The sequence below is a fragment of the Protopterus annectens genome, chromosome 13.part0 (genome assembly GCF_019279795.1).
Source record: "Protopterus annectens isolate FY-2018-M chromosome 13.part0, PAN1.0, whole genome shotgun sequence".
Taxonomy (NCBI): Eukaryota; Metazoa; Chordata; order Ceratodontiformes; family Protopteridae; genus Protopterus; species Protopterus annectens.
In genome coordinates this window covers 799,961,193-799,976,862 of record NC_056747.1, presented here as the reverse complement: position 1 = coordinate 799,976,862, position 15,670 = coordinate 799,961,193, and the positions used below count along the sequence as shown (strand labels likewise).

At 41.2% G+C, this 15,670-nt stretch overlaps 1 protein-coding gene across 1 annotated transcript in view; it reads right to left on the bottom strand.

Moving 5' to 3' along the window:
- Window positions 1–15,670, bottom strand: part of CLTC (clathrin heavy chain) — a 2,794,584-nt gene that overhangs the window by 1,965,013 nt on the left and 813,901 nt on the right. Inside the window, exon 11 of the mRNA XM_044054892.1 lies at window positions 1,599–1,721. Coding sequence (XP_043910827.1) covers window positions 1,599–1,721 — 123 coding nt within the window. The remainder of the gene's footprint in view (window positions 1–1,598; window positions 1,722–15,670) is intronic.

Here is a 15,670-nt window from a genome sequence, read left to right as displayed (position 1 = left end):
CCTCACTGAGAACCGGCGACTGGCCTAGAAGAGGCCTTTTCTGGTGCAAGTAATCCTGGAGAGAATTTGGTTATCCACTTGACTGTCCTCAGGAAAATGGGGACAGGAAGAGGCACTGTGCTCCTATCCCAAGCAACGCACACATTGATTCTGAAGTGCTTAACGGAGATCTACTTCCTACAGATTTGCAACTAACTTTACATTCTGACACTTGTAGTCCTTGATGCCCAAACTCTCCTAGGCTTTTATAGGCAAAAGAAAATAAGACTTTAGCCCACTCTAATACTATATATAGACTCAGACCAAACTGACAGATAAACGATGCTTTAGTACTACTTGCATGTCTTATCTACTGCAAAATGAAAAAAAAAAAGGCAAGAAAAAAAAGAGAGAAAAGAAATCCATGGCATGGGTGGATGTCTGTAATGCTACAGACATGCTGATGTCTAAGTAGGAAGGCACCCAACCTGGCCTATATGGGGAAACGTGGAAATCCCTGGAAGTTGGGCCAGACATTGGGCCTTTTGCAGCTTTCCCAGTTAACACTGCTGAAACAAAATATTAAACATCTACACATTTATCACAAGAGATTACAGGATAATAATGCATGTTTTGGCATTTTTATTTCATCACTTTGTGCAATCATATTCCAATCATTTTTAAAGACATGCAAAGTATTTCTAATTCAGTGATCTTGGTAAATTAACATATTCACTCCCAAGCAAATAAAACAAGACTACTGACTTTTTTAATTCAACATCTCAAATTTAATGCAAAAAAATCATATCACCTGTACCAAAAACTGGACTGTCAATGTATTAATTAGTAAGACAAAATCTAAAATAATGACTTTTTTTTGCCAAGTTTTCAACTTGCTGAGCATGCTTTCTGAAGAAACAGAGTATAAACCACTAAATACAAATTTAGTTTTAACCATAGTTTATAGCATTATATGTTATTAGATCAAAATAATACTTCCCCCGTTGTAGAACACTTATTAACTGGACAGATGCCAATACAATGTGCAAAAGTAAACAGACAAAAATAAACTGTAGCCTGTCTACTTGTACATATCAGTGATTTTATTTTTCTTTATTCCAACACTGTTGCCTCTATTACACAAAGTCTTGCAATGCTTAATTGTACTATATGATTTTTATATATCTATGATTCTGTTATATGTTAATGACTGTATTTTTCTTCATACACCTTTGCCGCTATATACCAGTCTCATGCAATGTTAACTGTATTGTACTATCTTGTTTTTCTTAGTGATTTTCACTCTAATTGTATGTCTGCATCATTGTGGAGCTTTTATCCCCTGGCCTCCACTGAAAATGGGCTCTTTACAGGCCCAGTGGATTTTCCCGGTTAACAAATGCAATAAATAAATAATAAATGAACTAAAACATTCGTTAATGTCTGATTTCTCAACATTAATTTGTTCATACAGACAGGATAGTTTCCATCCCAATTAATTATATTTATGTGCAGCTGTGAGACTTACAGTTTGAACTATAAAAGGAAAAAATTTTTTTTTGTTCTTTCTTGGGACAAAGATGAGTTCTTAATCAGACTACAAGAGAAACATTCATTACCTGAGTGATGTCAGCAAGGGGTTCTTCATCCTGTACCAACATCTGAGCAAACTGCTGACCTTGGTCTGGGCTTATCCTCATCACATTCCTCAGCAAGAAAATCCAGTCTGGAGTGTACCCAACCTGAAAAGCAAACATGTCCAATGTTTCAGTTTGTCAAGCATTGGTCAAAGGATAAAAATATTTTAATGAATGTTTTAATAGCGCACTGGGTCTAGTTTTATTCTAAACTCAGTGTCTACTTCACAGATACTTTTACATAAAGGCAATCAAGATAGGGTGTAAAACGAGCAGTGGTATATACTAGGTTGATATTTACTAGTCTCCTAACAAAAGAAGCTTAACTTCCATAACAATAACCTAGGTACCCGAGTAGCTTTAAGGCACAATACTGGCAAATTGCAGGAATGAATTAGCTAAAATGATGTGGGACGTGTTGGAGGGGTGTGCGCGCATACTATTTTTTTTTGGGGGGGGGGGGGCAGAAAAGAATGAAAAATATCCAAATGCAACTGATCAAAGGTTCAGAAAATAACAGCAAGACTAAAGTGAGAAGAGAAACTGGCAATCATATCATATACCAATAATGCAGAACTGATCGCAAGTCATCACCACAATATAACCATGCTTCCAGGAAGTTATAAGACTATGAGAAAAGAAATGTGTGTACAACCCCCTTCAATCTGCACAGATGTGTGCATTCCTAATGGGACTGTCATATGAAAATCCATTACACCATGCTTAAAATAACCTTAGTGACAGGTCATCTGACTGAAGGAATGGATTTGCACATAATGGATGGAAGTACTTGCTTGTGCATATTCCTCAACTCCATTAGTTAACGAATATTCATGAACCTCTATTAGTGAATATTCATTAACTTCATTAGCCAATGAATATTAATAAAAACAGGACTCCCGTGTTGGTGCTGCCTGCTGTAACTTTAAAATATTACAGAAAATAAAAGCATGTAGCAAAGCAACAGTTCATGCTATTGAAAAAATTTACTTTGTAGACAAAGGACAGATGTGTAAGAATTTACTATAACAGTAGATGTCCTGCTGATCACTCTTGCAGTTTTCCAGACTGTTGGGTACCAAAGCCAAAACCTTCCATACACCCATACATGTGATCTACGACTTAAGCTTGCAGGTGTAAGCAGACACAAACATGCTAACCTCAGCCTATCTCAAGGCAAGAAGACCTGAAAACACTGCAGGATATAGACAAAAAGGTCAGCTAAGAGGGGAGAAGGCAAGGAATAGCTCCCACTTGGTCAGTGACAAAGGCAATACCTGGTTAAAGGTACTTAAGGGGAATGGACAGATTGGAAGGAACAATGAAACGGTGATCAATAAGACATCTAACGGTACAGTAAGTTCTTGTACAACTATGCTACGTCCTTCCTTAGATCACTGTTGCAATATTCCAAACTGCTGGATGATTCCAAAGCTTAGTAAGTGTTACGGGTGGATGTATTAGTGCTAGAACTGCCAATCAATCCAGAGAATTAACTTGGCAAAGGAGGTACTGGATCTAGAGAAAACATCTACCCTGTAGTGTCTGATAAAGGTATGTACAGAAGACCAAGTTACTGCTTCTAGGATGGCTCAAGTCAGTACCCTTGTAAAAAGCTTCAAAGAAAACCACAGCTCTAACAGAATCTGCTTTTCTATCAGAAGGTAAAAACTTCCCATGATGAGAGTAACAAAAGGAAATGGACTTAGAAATCCAGTTAAGGATAGTTTGTTTGGCAACCGGGTTTCTAAACTTAGCGTCCTTGAAAGAAAACTGGTCAGTCTTGCAAATGGACTTGCTCTTGTCCAAGTAAAATCTCAGCTGCCTGAGTGCATCCAGAGTGTATAGGATTCGATTTCCCTTGTTCTGAGGATTGGAGAAAAAAACATGAAGATTGATGGCCTAACTGAGGGCCAGCTCATTGAGCACTTTAGGCATAAAAATAAAGGGTTGGTCCTCAGAGTCACAAAGCAGTGATGACATCAGGGCTTGGAGCTCAAACTCTTCAAGATGAAGTAAGGGCCACTAGAATTATGGTTTTCAAAGTACAAAAACTAAGAAAGGCAGGACCTGCTGGTTCCAAGGGAGGAACAATAAGCTTTTCAGTGATAAAATTAATATCCCAAAAAGGGGGAATAGCTTTACTAGGAGGTTTTAAATGAAGACTGCCTTTTAAAAATTGTAACCTCTAGCCTGGAAAGAATGGTGGTGGGTATCTAGAGGTAAGCATACAGAAATGACCAATAAGTGAGCCTTAAATCGAGGAGCAGGTAAAACCAGCTTTAAGTAGCTCACACAAATGAGATGATAGTAGGGACCCAGCTCGTACTGGGTCCTGTTTTCTAGCATGACACTAGACAAAAAATCTTTTCCATCTGGATAAAATTTTCTAGAGGGAGGTTTTCTTGCCTCCTGAAGAACCTGTAGCACCATCCTCAGGATTCATATTCCTTTTAGACACCACTTTTCTATCATCCATAAAGTCAGGCTGAATGATGATAGGTTTGGATGGAAAAAGTGAGCTCTTGTTGCACCATAGAGTGGACTTGCTCACACACCACTTGTGGTGCTGAGCACCGGCTAGGTGGTAGAGAAGGGAGGATCAATGCTACCTAGGCCAAAAAGATGCCATCAACAAGATTTCTGGATTGTAAGACCTTGGGAAGTACAATCAGATGAGAGAAGGCATAAAAGTTCCTTTTCCAGAGAAAGGACATGGCATCCATCTTCCATGCCTAAGGACAAGGAATCCTGGAGCAAAATAACTGTAGTCGTCTGTTGTGGATGGAGGCAAACAAGTCTGAGGAATACTTAATTTGTGGATGATGTCTAGGAAGACCTCACTGTTTGGCAACTATTTGTGAGGGTCTTCCCTTGATCATCTTAAACTCCACCAGGACGTTGTCCTGAAAGGAAATGTAAACTGCTTGCAGCAACAGGTTTGCTTTTATAGCCTGTTCACACACCAGAAGAGTCAATCTGGGTAGGTGACTGGATGTTGTCTCACCCCCCCCCCCATTTATGTACCATATGACTGTAGTGTTGTCTATGTCTAGGATGGAGGAAAGCCTGCATGAGTTGTGTGTAAAGTCCGCAGCCAAGAAAGACCATGTCTTGGGTAGGATTCAAAGTGCACTTTTTTAAACTGATGGTGAACCCCAGACTCTGACTAGGAGAAATAGTTAAGATGAGATGCTGCAGAAGAATCTGCTGAGAGGAAGTCTGTATAAAATGGTCCTCTAGATACAGGAATATCTGAATTCCCCAAGTTCTGCAAAAAGCAATGGCTAGTGCAAGGCACTTAGTGAAGACCACTCAAAACGGTTCAGCAAGGAAAGTACAGTTGTTTACGTTGAACTAACCAGAACAGGAGATGTTCGAATGATCACTGCTGCAGAAGCTTTAGCTACATGGGTTACATCCTGCCAAGGATATAATGGCCAGCCAGCTTCAAAAGCTTCAGGGCACTTTCCATGTACCCAAGCTATCAAGCAACTCATGGGCAGATTAAATAACTTTGGGGGCATTCCTGCCAGCAGAAAGAGGAAGGCTAAGCCCTGAAAGGACTATGCTAGGAACAACAAAACAAACGTCCACACAATGGCAGAAAAAAACACAACAAAAAACAAGGGGGTGGAGGGAGGGAGCAGCTACTGTAGCAGTGATTTTTTTGAACATCTACCATTACGGTAAGTTCAGCTTACACAACTGTATTACACTTCCATCACACTGACCACTGCTGCAGTACCCTTAGTTATATGGGTTGATTACCATAGCAAACTACATTTGGGAGGTGGAAGGAGAATGGTCCTAGAAAAGCTTGATCTGGACCAAGAGAAGGAATCAAGCTAGTAGTGCAATGTAAAAGTATGTATAGAGGACCAGCAGATGAAGCCAAGACGCTATAGAGAGGGCCTTGAACCTGCCTGGAATAAATTTGTTATGCAGAGTATAACAAAAGGTAATACCCTTAGACAACCATTTGGAAATGGCCTGTTTTGACACAGGTTGTCCCTCCTCCTTACCGTCACAAGAAAATAAATGATTAATGCAAAGATAAGAGAAACAGTTCTGTCAAGACAGTATCAGACTTGATTGTAAACATCGAAGGTATGGAGTATCCTTTCTCCCTCATTTTTAGATTCAGTAAAGAAAATGGGGATATAGATAGTTTGGCTTAAAGTAAACTTGGCTGCCACTTCAGGCGTAAAATAATTAGTTCCTCAAAAAAACCCTGTCCCTATGGAAAATGAGGTAGGGTTGACACATTCCAAGAGCTTTCAACTTTGATAACCTTCTTGCAGTGGTAAAGCAATCATTAAAAACTTTTCCATGTTAAAAATCTCAAGTCAGCCAGATTAACTGGTTCAAATGGAGCAAATAGTAGCTTCTCTAACACAAAATTAATATCCCAAGGAAAGGTCACCAATTTTATTGGTGGTCTTATGTAAAATCCCACTCAAGAACAATTTGACATGAGACTGCCTTGAACAAGGAGGATCTACTGGCAGACATGCTAAAATGGCTGATAAACAAAACTTAATAGAGGAATAAGAAAAGGCATAAAATAACAATTCTCGCAAATATTTTGAGACCAGAGAACATCTAGCTCTGAATGGATGCTGGTTTATGTTATTGGCACTAACCTGAAAACCTTTTCCATTTGCTAATGCAGGCTTTTCTAGTAGGAATTTCTTGCTTCTGTTAGCTTTTGCTGCATATCCTCAGTAAACAGCTGCCAAAAAGGAATTAATACCTTATTATCCAGGCACTCAACTGAAAATGACTGCCGCTGGAGTGTATCAAACACCCCATGTTCTTGTGTGAGTAGATCCAGTCTGTGAGGAAGCTTGTGGTAATTGCCCCTGGCCATTTCTCAAAGAAGGGAAAGAGTACAGTCATGTATACACTTACCATAAATGTAGATGTTCAAGTGTATTCACTGCTGCAGTCCAGTCTTGAGATTTCCCATCATGGATGCCCTTGGCCAGATGGACTACCAGAGACTATTTTTCCTTCCTCCTGAAGCCAGCAGATGCCTTACCTGATGTCACTATGTCCGAGTATAAAGGGAGTCAGCCAGCACTATGATCTCAGTTCTTGAGTGCCACCTGAGCCCAAAGCAGATTGCTAGTCAGTGCATCAATCGGTCTGCACCAGAGAAGGATGATGTCTAAAGCCAAGTACCTTGGTGGGAGACTTTTCATGTGCTTTTTGACTAATGTCAGAGAAAGTTAATAACTGTCTCTGCTGTGCCAAACAGATACCACACTGGGACTTTCATTCCATTAGTGTGACTTGTTTGAGGCCAGAACAAGACGTTTCTGTTAAGTTTGTGCTCACTTTAATAGTGGAGCTATCAAGAGTAGGGCTGAGATTCTAGCTAAACATTTCAGTGAGTGGTCAGGGCATTTGCATACCATGTTGTCAGCTAGTTGAGCCGATGAGGATATCCCTAGCCAGAAGAAATAAAAGGACTGCAGATTTAGGACCTTGGATAAAGCTCGTTCGCCATTGGCCTGTCCTCCTAGGATTGTGATTGCTGGTGACGGTGATGTGCCTTTGCAGACCCTTCAACGTCTGAGGTGGTGGCACAAGCCCCTATCATGACCTGTTTAAAGTCCAATATGCCTCCGGGTCCCTCCACTTCCTTACAAGCTGAAGGACTTAACTCATTGGTTAGGTTTGGAACCGCTTTGTAGGCTCCAGCTTCCAATGATCACCCTAAAACTAACAGTGGTATTGTCTGAATACACTTTGAAGAGGTTCCAGGAGCCAAAGATGGTTCAGACAGTTGAGTGCTTTGATCTGGGTATGCATCTCCTTGATATTTATGTGCTTGCATCTGTTGTTGGTGGCCCACATCCATGCACTTTTATCCCTCTTGAAAATGACCCCAAGCAAATTCTAAAATGTCTGTGGTGACTGAATGATTTGGAACACAGGAGACCAGGATTTAAGGGTATCTGTCTCCATGAAAAGGTTTCTTTTCTGAAAACCCCCAACTCTGGGATTTGAAAAGATAAAGGGTGTTCATTCTGGGGACCAAAGAGATTCCAGATACCACTGTATCTTTCTTATGTGGAGTCTGTGCTGGGGGTATCATGAGAATCACAGATGCCATGAGACCTAAAATCTTGAGGTATTCTCTTGCACTGACAGAAGTCTGAGTGAAAACCTTAGAAACCGATCTAAATAAGTATCTGTTTTTCCTGTGGAAGAAGAAATCTTTGAATTGAGGTGTCTAACTGACATTCCAGGAACAATCCTGTGTGACAGAATCAAGAAAGATGTTTGACTGTTCTCTTGGAATCCCAGCTTGTGCAAGAGATCTCACACCCAAGAAAGAGATTCTGGACACTTTGAAAGACTCTGCAAAGATAAGCAAGTCGCCGAAATATGAAAAAATGTCGACAGCCTGCAATGAACTATTACTGTTGCTAGATACTTTGTGAACACTCTTGGTACAGTGGATAGTCCAAAGGTTAAGGCAGAAAACTGAGAAGGTTTTGTATGTCTGAATCACGTTAAGAAATGTCTGAAGCCTGGATGCATAGGGGGATGCAATGATAAGCATCTTTTAAGTCTAGTGCTACCTGGAAACTTGAAAGAGGAAGACGTAACAGGTTGAAAATTGACATTTTGAATATGGGCACCATCACAAACAGATTTAGGAAAAGAATTCTGAACTTGTCTCCAAGCATTTTTTTCCTTTGGAATTAGAAACATCCTTGAATAAAATTACCTTCCCCACTTGAGGAGGAGGAAATGGATAGTACAGTTGTGTACACTTACCATAAATGTAGATGTTAGAGTGAATTCACTGTTGCAGTCATCACATTTGGGTTATCTGCTTGCAGTAGCCCTCAGTCGGCCTGATTACCAAAGTCTTAGGCTGTGTCGGTTGCTCTCTCATCTTCCGTGACGTCAGGTAGTCAGGGGTATAAAGCATGCAGCAAACACCATTACATCATTTTTTTTCTTGTCCAGATGTCAAGTGTGTGTGTGTGCATATATATATATATATATATATATATATATATATATATATATATATATATATATATATATATATATATATATATATATATATATATATATATATATATATATATATATACACATACATATATATATATATACACACACACACACACATATATATATATATATATATATATAGACACACACACACACACACACACAATTATATATATATATATATATATATATATATATATATATATATATACACACACACACACACACACACACACATATATATAAATATATATATATATATATATATATATATACACACACACACACACACACACACACACACACACACAAGGATATACCCCCCAAGAAAAAAAGCAAATACACCAAAAAGCTTTTAAGCATGGTAAAGGACAAAAGAGGTATAGCCAAAAGAAGTCAGGGGGCTGGAGGGAGGGTAACCAGGACTACAACAGTGAATACACTCGAACATCTACATTTATGGTAAGTGTACACAACTGTACTATGTTCTTCATGTTTCACTGTTGCAGTCATCACATTTGGGTAGATTCCCAAAGCTAAGGATGGGAGGAGGACTTTAGATGGCATTAGGACCAGCTATAAGGACCTGCAAAACTGCAATGGCAAATCCAGCTCTGGATTTAGAGAAAATTGGCAAATGGTAATGCTTGGTGAAAGTATGTACAGAACTCCAGGTAGCAGCTTCTAGGATGTCCCTGGTAGGGACACCTATGAGGAAGGCTGTAGAGGTAAATGCAGCCCTGGTTGAATGTGGTCTAATCACCTGTTGGATAGGTTTTCCATGGTGCTTATAGCAAAAATGAATGCAATGGCCTATCCATTTAGAAATGGTTTGCTTTGAAATAGCCTTCCCTCTGCCCCTGCAGCAAATGCCACCAGCAGTTGTTCAGATTTCCTTTGAGGTTTAGCCCTGTCCAAGTAAAATCCAAGTTGTCTGTGCACATCTAAGGAGTGCAGTATCCGTTCCCCTTTGTTCTGTGGATTAGGGAAGAAGGTTGGCAAATGAATGGACTGATTAAGAGCCACACTGGATACTGCTTTGGGCATGAAGGAGGAATTGGTCCTGAGGGACACCCTGTCCGCATGAAAGATGATGAAAAGCTCCACTACCATAAGGGCCTGCAATTCCGATATCCTTCTTGCTGAAGTGATTGCTAAAAGGAAGGTTGTTTTCCAAGAAAGGAATTTTAACTCTGCACTTGCAGCTGGCTCAAAAGAAGGAAGAGTGAGTTTTTCCAATACAAAGTTAAGGTCCCAAGCTGGAGTTGGGGCTCTCCTGGGTGGTCTTATGTTTTTGGCCCCTCTGAGGAACTGCTGGAGCAGTGGATGAGAGAAGAGAGGTGGTTCCGTGCTGAAATGGCTGAGGCATGAGTTTTGATGGAGGAAAAAGTAAGGCCCTTGTGAAACATCTCAGTTAAATATTGAAGAATCTGAGGTAAATTGGGCGCAGCTGTGTCCATCCCGTGAGTTTGGTTCCAGACACAGAATCTTTTCCATTTTTCAGCATAAGATTATCTAGTACTAGGCCTTTTTGCCTCCAAAATGACATCCAACACTTGTTTACTGAGGGATGGAAACAGAGAGATTAGGTAATTAGCCGGGCTGCCAGGTTCAGGGTTTGAAGTGGAGGGTGCAGAATCTGGCTCTCCTGCTGTGACAGCAGGGTAGGGGGTCTGAGGCAGGTGCCATGGAGCCAGCAGTGACACACTGTGCAAGAGGGGGTTACCAGTGTTGGCGTGGCCAATCTGGTGCAACCAGTATCCTTGGTTTGTCCTATTTGACCTTAAACAGTACTTTGGAGAGGACAGGCAGAGGAGGAAAGGCATAAACTGATAGATTTTTCCATCCACTTTCCAAGCTTGTTTGTGAGGAGTCAATGTGCAGAATTTGTCCAATTGGTAGTTCTGGGGGGAGGCAAACAGGTCTATATCTGGGCTCCCCCATTTGTTTATCAACATGTTGAAAGTCTTTGATCCCAGTTTCCACTTATGTGGTTCCATTAGATTTCTGCTTAGTTCGTCTGCCAATGTATTTAGCTTTCCTGGCAGGAATTGAGCCTATAGATGCACTTGGTAGCTCAAGGCTGTGTTCCACTGAGCCATGGCTAGTCTGCAGAGGGGGGTATGAATGGGCACGCCACTGCTTGTTTATGTACCACACAAAACAGTGGTGTTGTCCGTCTTTACCATTAATTTTCCTGGAAGAATGTGGTCCGTGAAGGCAGCTAGCATTTCTTTTTGATTGATATGCAGGTGCATTTAACTTGGGTTCCATTTGCCCTGAATGCACTTCCCTGCCAGGTGAGCCCCCCATGCATAGTCTGATGAATTTGTTGTTACGGTTTGGGCGGCAGGGGGTAGAGTGAATGGTAGACCTTTGTTTTGGTTGCAGGCTTCTGCCCACCAAAGGAACTGCAAACAAGGAAAGATAGGAATCATTGCTTCTAGGTCCTGAGAATGTTGACACCATAGGCTTTTTAGATACCATTGTAGTTTCCTCATATGCAGTTTTGCATATGGAATTAGTAGAATGCAGGAGGCCATGAACCCCAAGGCTTGCAGTATTTGCCTTGCAGATAGCAGGGTTTTTGTGGCCATTAGTTTGAAGTAAGTTGTCAAATTAATTTGTTTCTTTGGTGTGAGGAAAGCCATCTGGGAAGTTATGTTCATTTATGGTGTACCCCAGACAAGTTTGCATCTTTTGTACAAATGAAAGATGATTCAAAAGTATGCCCTGGCATTCTGCCTGAATTAGACAATCGTCCAGGTATGGGTATATTTGAATATTTCTTTGCCTGCAAAAAGCAATGACTGGAGCTAGGCACTTTGTGAATACTCTGGGTGCAGTAGATAAGCCAAAGGGTAGTGCAGAGAACTGATAGTGCATGTAACCTGCTTTGAAGAGCAGGTATTTTCTGCAAGATTCCCTGACTGGGATGTGCAGGTAGGCTTCCTTTAAATCCAGTGTTGCCAATCAGGCATCTTTGCCTACCATGGGCAGCAACTGGTGAAGAGTTAGCATATTGAATTTTGGAATCACCAAAAGGTGTTTAGGATAGAGAGGTCCAGGATAGGACGCCATGAGTTGTCTTTTCTGGGTACCAGGAAGTCTTGAGCAGAACCCTTGTCCCTTTTCCTCTTCTGGTAAAGTCTGAATAGATTTTAATCTTAAGAGAGAGAGTACTTGCTTTTGAGCCTCTGCCCACTGATTTGGGGGTAGATCTGGCCAACCGTTTGGAGTTGGTAACGTGTGGAAGTGAAATCTGTATCCTTGGGAAACTATGTTTAAAACCCATTTGTCCTGGGTAATGAGTTCCCAGTTTTTTGCATGCAGGGCGATCTCTCCCCCTAAAGGAACAGTCAGTTGAGAAGTGCTCGGAAGTTTGAAAGTTAAGTCATTGAGACAGCTTACCATAGGGGGGAGTGTTACTACACCCTGATTTGGAAGTGGGAGCCTTCCACTGCTTAGTCCTGTGTGTACCCTGGGACTGAAGCCTGGATTTTCTGCTGGTTCCGGGTTTGAACTGAGAAGGCCTGGAAGAGGCAGGAAAGGGCCAATCTTTTTAAGGGACAATGCCTACTAAATCTTGAAGGCTGCACTTAGAGATTTAGCTTTTTCCTCCATCTTTTTAAGAACAACTTCTGCTTTGTTGTCAAACAGGCGGTCCTGATTTAAGGGAGCATAGAGTAATTTAGTTTTAACATGATATGGCAAAGATTGCTCCTTAAGCCAAGCATGCCTTCTAAGTATAGACCCAGTGACAGCAGCCCTTCAAGATACCTCTAGTGAATCAAAACCACATTGCAAAGTATGTTTTCCAACCTGTTCAGCAGAATGCATTAAATCCTGTAAATCCTTATTTTCAGCACAATCAGGAATCATTTTCTGTTTAAGCAATCCAATAATATGCTGCAGATACATTAACATATGAAGCTGGCAATTTAAGGCCCTGATGGCCAAGGTTGCAGAGGTGTATACCTTCTTACCCCATCTATCCAGGGCCCTGGAATCTCTATCAGAGGGGGTAGGATTTTTGGCAGTAGTAGCCTTAATGCCCTTGAGTCCCTGTGAAAAGGTCTCAGGATCCGCAGTAGGAATTTTAAAAAGGAACTTGTGAAAATCAGGAGCCTTGTAATATCTATCAGGTTTTCTGGGAGCAGGAGGTAAAGAGTCAGGGGCCAAGCTAGATTTCAAAAAGGCATAGTCAACAACGTCCAGCACAGGAGGGATCGCTAAAGGCCTGTGTTGGGGCAGGAGTAAGAAACCTCTAAGCCTCTTTTTAAAATCAGATTAATCCTGGCTTTCCCAGTGAAAATGCTCCGTAAGAATATGCAAGGTTTCACCAAAAAAAAAAAAAATCCTCTGGGGGAGAAGCAGAGGGAATAGAGTCCTCTGCATCAGAATCCTCATAGGTAGATAAGGGTAAATCCTGGTCATCAGGAGAGAGAGAAATTTCAGAATCCTGGTCAGAAGTATCATAAGCAAATTCAGTCCTAGATTTCTTAGAAGGGGAAGGTTGGCTTCCCCTGATTAAAGTAATAAAGGTCTTCAGCCATTATCGTTTTTTAGGCATAGAGGCCTGATCATGCGATCCGGGCGTCAGTTTCCTAGGCATGGTTCGAGTTTTAGGTCTTGAAGATGACGACATCTGTTTAATATGCAAGTCAGTAGGCCTGAATACACCCTCAGAAGCCGGTGGCTGCACAGCGGCTTCAGACCCATTCAAGATAGAGACATCCGCAGGTTCCACAGTTGAAGCATCTCGTGGCATACCGGATTCCGAATGGGTCTCAGTAGAGGCCTGCGAATCTGAAGTAGCAGGTATCAGGGGCTGCGAAAGTGGCCCAGTACCGGCGAACTGGCGACTAGCTTACGAGAAGCATCGTCGGCAGCTTTGGACCTAGGCGGCCTGTCTTGGTCTATCTTTGTTTTTCAGATTGTCGGTAGTTGGTTGGCTTACCGAAGACATATCTGGATAATTGAACCAAGTACCAAAATATTTAGAAGTGAAAATATACAGACAAATAGTTTGTGGTTTAAATAAGGCACAAAACCGACAGCGAGGTACGTCATGGTCAGGGCCTAGGCAAGGAATACAGTACGAATGAAAATATTTCTGAGGTATTTACTTTCCACAAGAAATACAATTATTGACTTTTACTGACATCGGTTTAGAGCAAGAAAAAGTTTCCCCAGAGGGGTACTAAGCTTTAGTTGAAGACTTCGTTTCTGAAACTCGAAAATGAAAATTTCAGGAGTTGGCTGACCGGCACTTGCGAACTGCTTCTGCTTCGGGCACCACACGGCAAGAAAGACGGAATGACATCGCCTGCATGCTTTATACCCCTGACTACCTGACTTCACGCAAGATGAGACAGCAACCAACGCAGGACCCAAGACTTTAATAATCAGGCTGACTGAGGGCTACTGCAAGCAGATAACCTAAATGTGATGACTGCAACAGTGAAACACGAAGAACATCAGTCCTTGGGACAGCATGTGACGAACAAGTGGAATGAGAGAGTCTGACCTGGAGGAGGAATAACGAGCCCTTGAAAAAGGCATTTCTGCCCGCTGCCATCTGTAACCTTAATTAATGAAATTCAGAAACTTTGTCTGAAGCAATCTGTTGCCCAAGAGAAAAATAAAGATAAAGTCTTTCTGAAAGAAAAAAGATGGCCAGGGTGGGACTGAGTCACAAGATCTCTTGAACAGTCATTCGTACATACTGGACAATCCCTGGTTTTGGGAGGTTACAGACTTCTTTTTTGGAAGTCCCTTGTTCATTCTTGTTAAATGTCTATTTACCTGAATTTTGTTGAGACTGTTCATTCTGCTTTCTGCCAAAAATGGAACAGGAGAAAAAATCCACTGGACAATCTGGAAAAGGAGAGCTGCAAAATCTTAGATCAGCTTGCCCCTTTCTCGCATTTTTTGTATCACCTCTGCAGAAGAGGGGAACACTATCAAGGGAGAATTTAAAACCTCATTTTATCATCTGGAAGGTTCTCAGAGTACAGCCACACAAGCCTACTTAAAACAGTACCAGTGGCCATTGCCCTGGAAAAAGTATCAGTGATGCACACTGCAAACTAGGAGTAATGACGTATACAAAAGAAGAAACTACGTTATTCAAGTAGATTTTTCCTCAAAAACATTGCTCAAACTTTGACAGTTTGTCAAATCAAACATGAACCTGACAGTTCAAAATTCTGAAAACCAAAGTTGCAAAAGTATACACCCTTTCTCCCATACCTATCAATAATTTTCTCATCCTCATTAAAAAGAGTAGGATTGGAATTAAGTGCTTAGAAGCAGCGGGATCAACTAAGGCTATAGCAGCTGGGTCAAGTTGGGATAGTGTACACAAATGTAAAAGACTGAGAAATCTTATACATACCTGCCTTTTTAGGTACAGCTGGCTGGCTAACTGGAAAATTGCAAGCAGTGGCGCACACATCCTCTAAAGCCGACAGAAGTGGAGGAATTGGTGTATAATGTGGAAAATCCTTATACAACTCCTCAATGTTTTCTGAGGAACAGAGAAACTTCAGTATTCTCCCACTGAAAACACTGGCACATTCTAGGAATAGTCCCAGAGAAAAAGAACCCACCACAAGGAGAATCAAAAACTGAGCTCTCTTCTGTGTCTGAATCAGACGAAAATCCCTGAATGTCATTGCATCTTCCTGCTCAGATTCATAATCTTAAATCTCTTCAGGAAAAGAGGAATCTCTCTTTTACCAGAAAGAACTTTACAAGAAGGATCAGTAGCATGAATTAAACCCTCAGCCAAACCCAGTAAACTACTCTTACCTAAAGAAATTTGAGGAGTACATACATGCTTGGTTTATTGTTTGACAGGAAAAATAGGGCCAACAGTGTTACTAATGGCAGTAGCTGCTGCCCCAGGGATGGGCACAAAATTCTGGCAAAAAAGGGAAACCTTCCCTGTTCCCTCTACCAAAACTGACAAGAGTGGCTCTCCCTCGCCCACTAAAGAGACTCCCAAC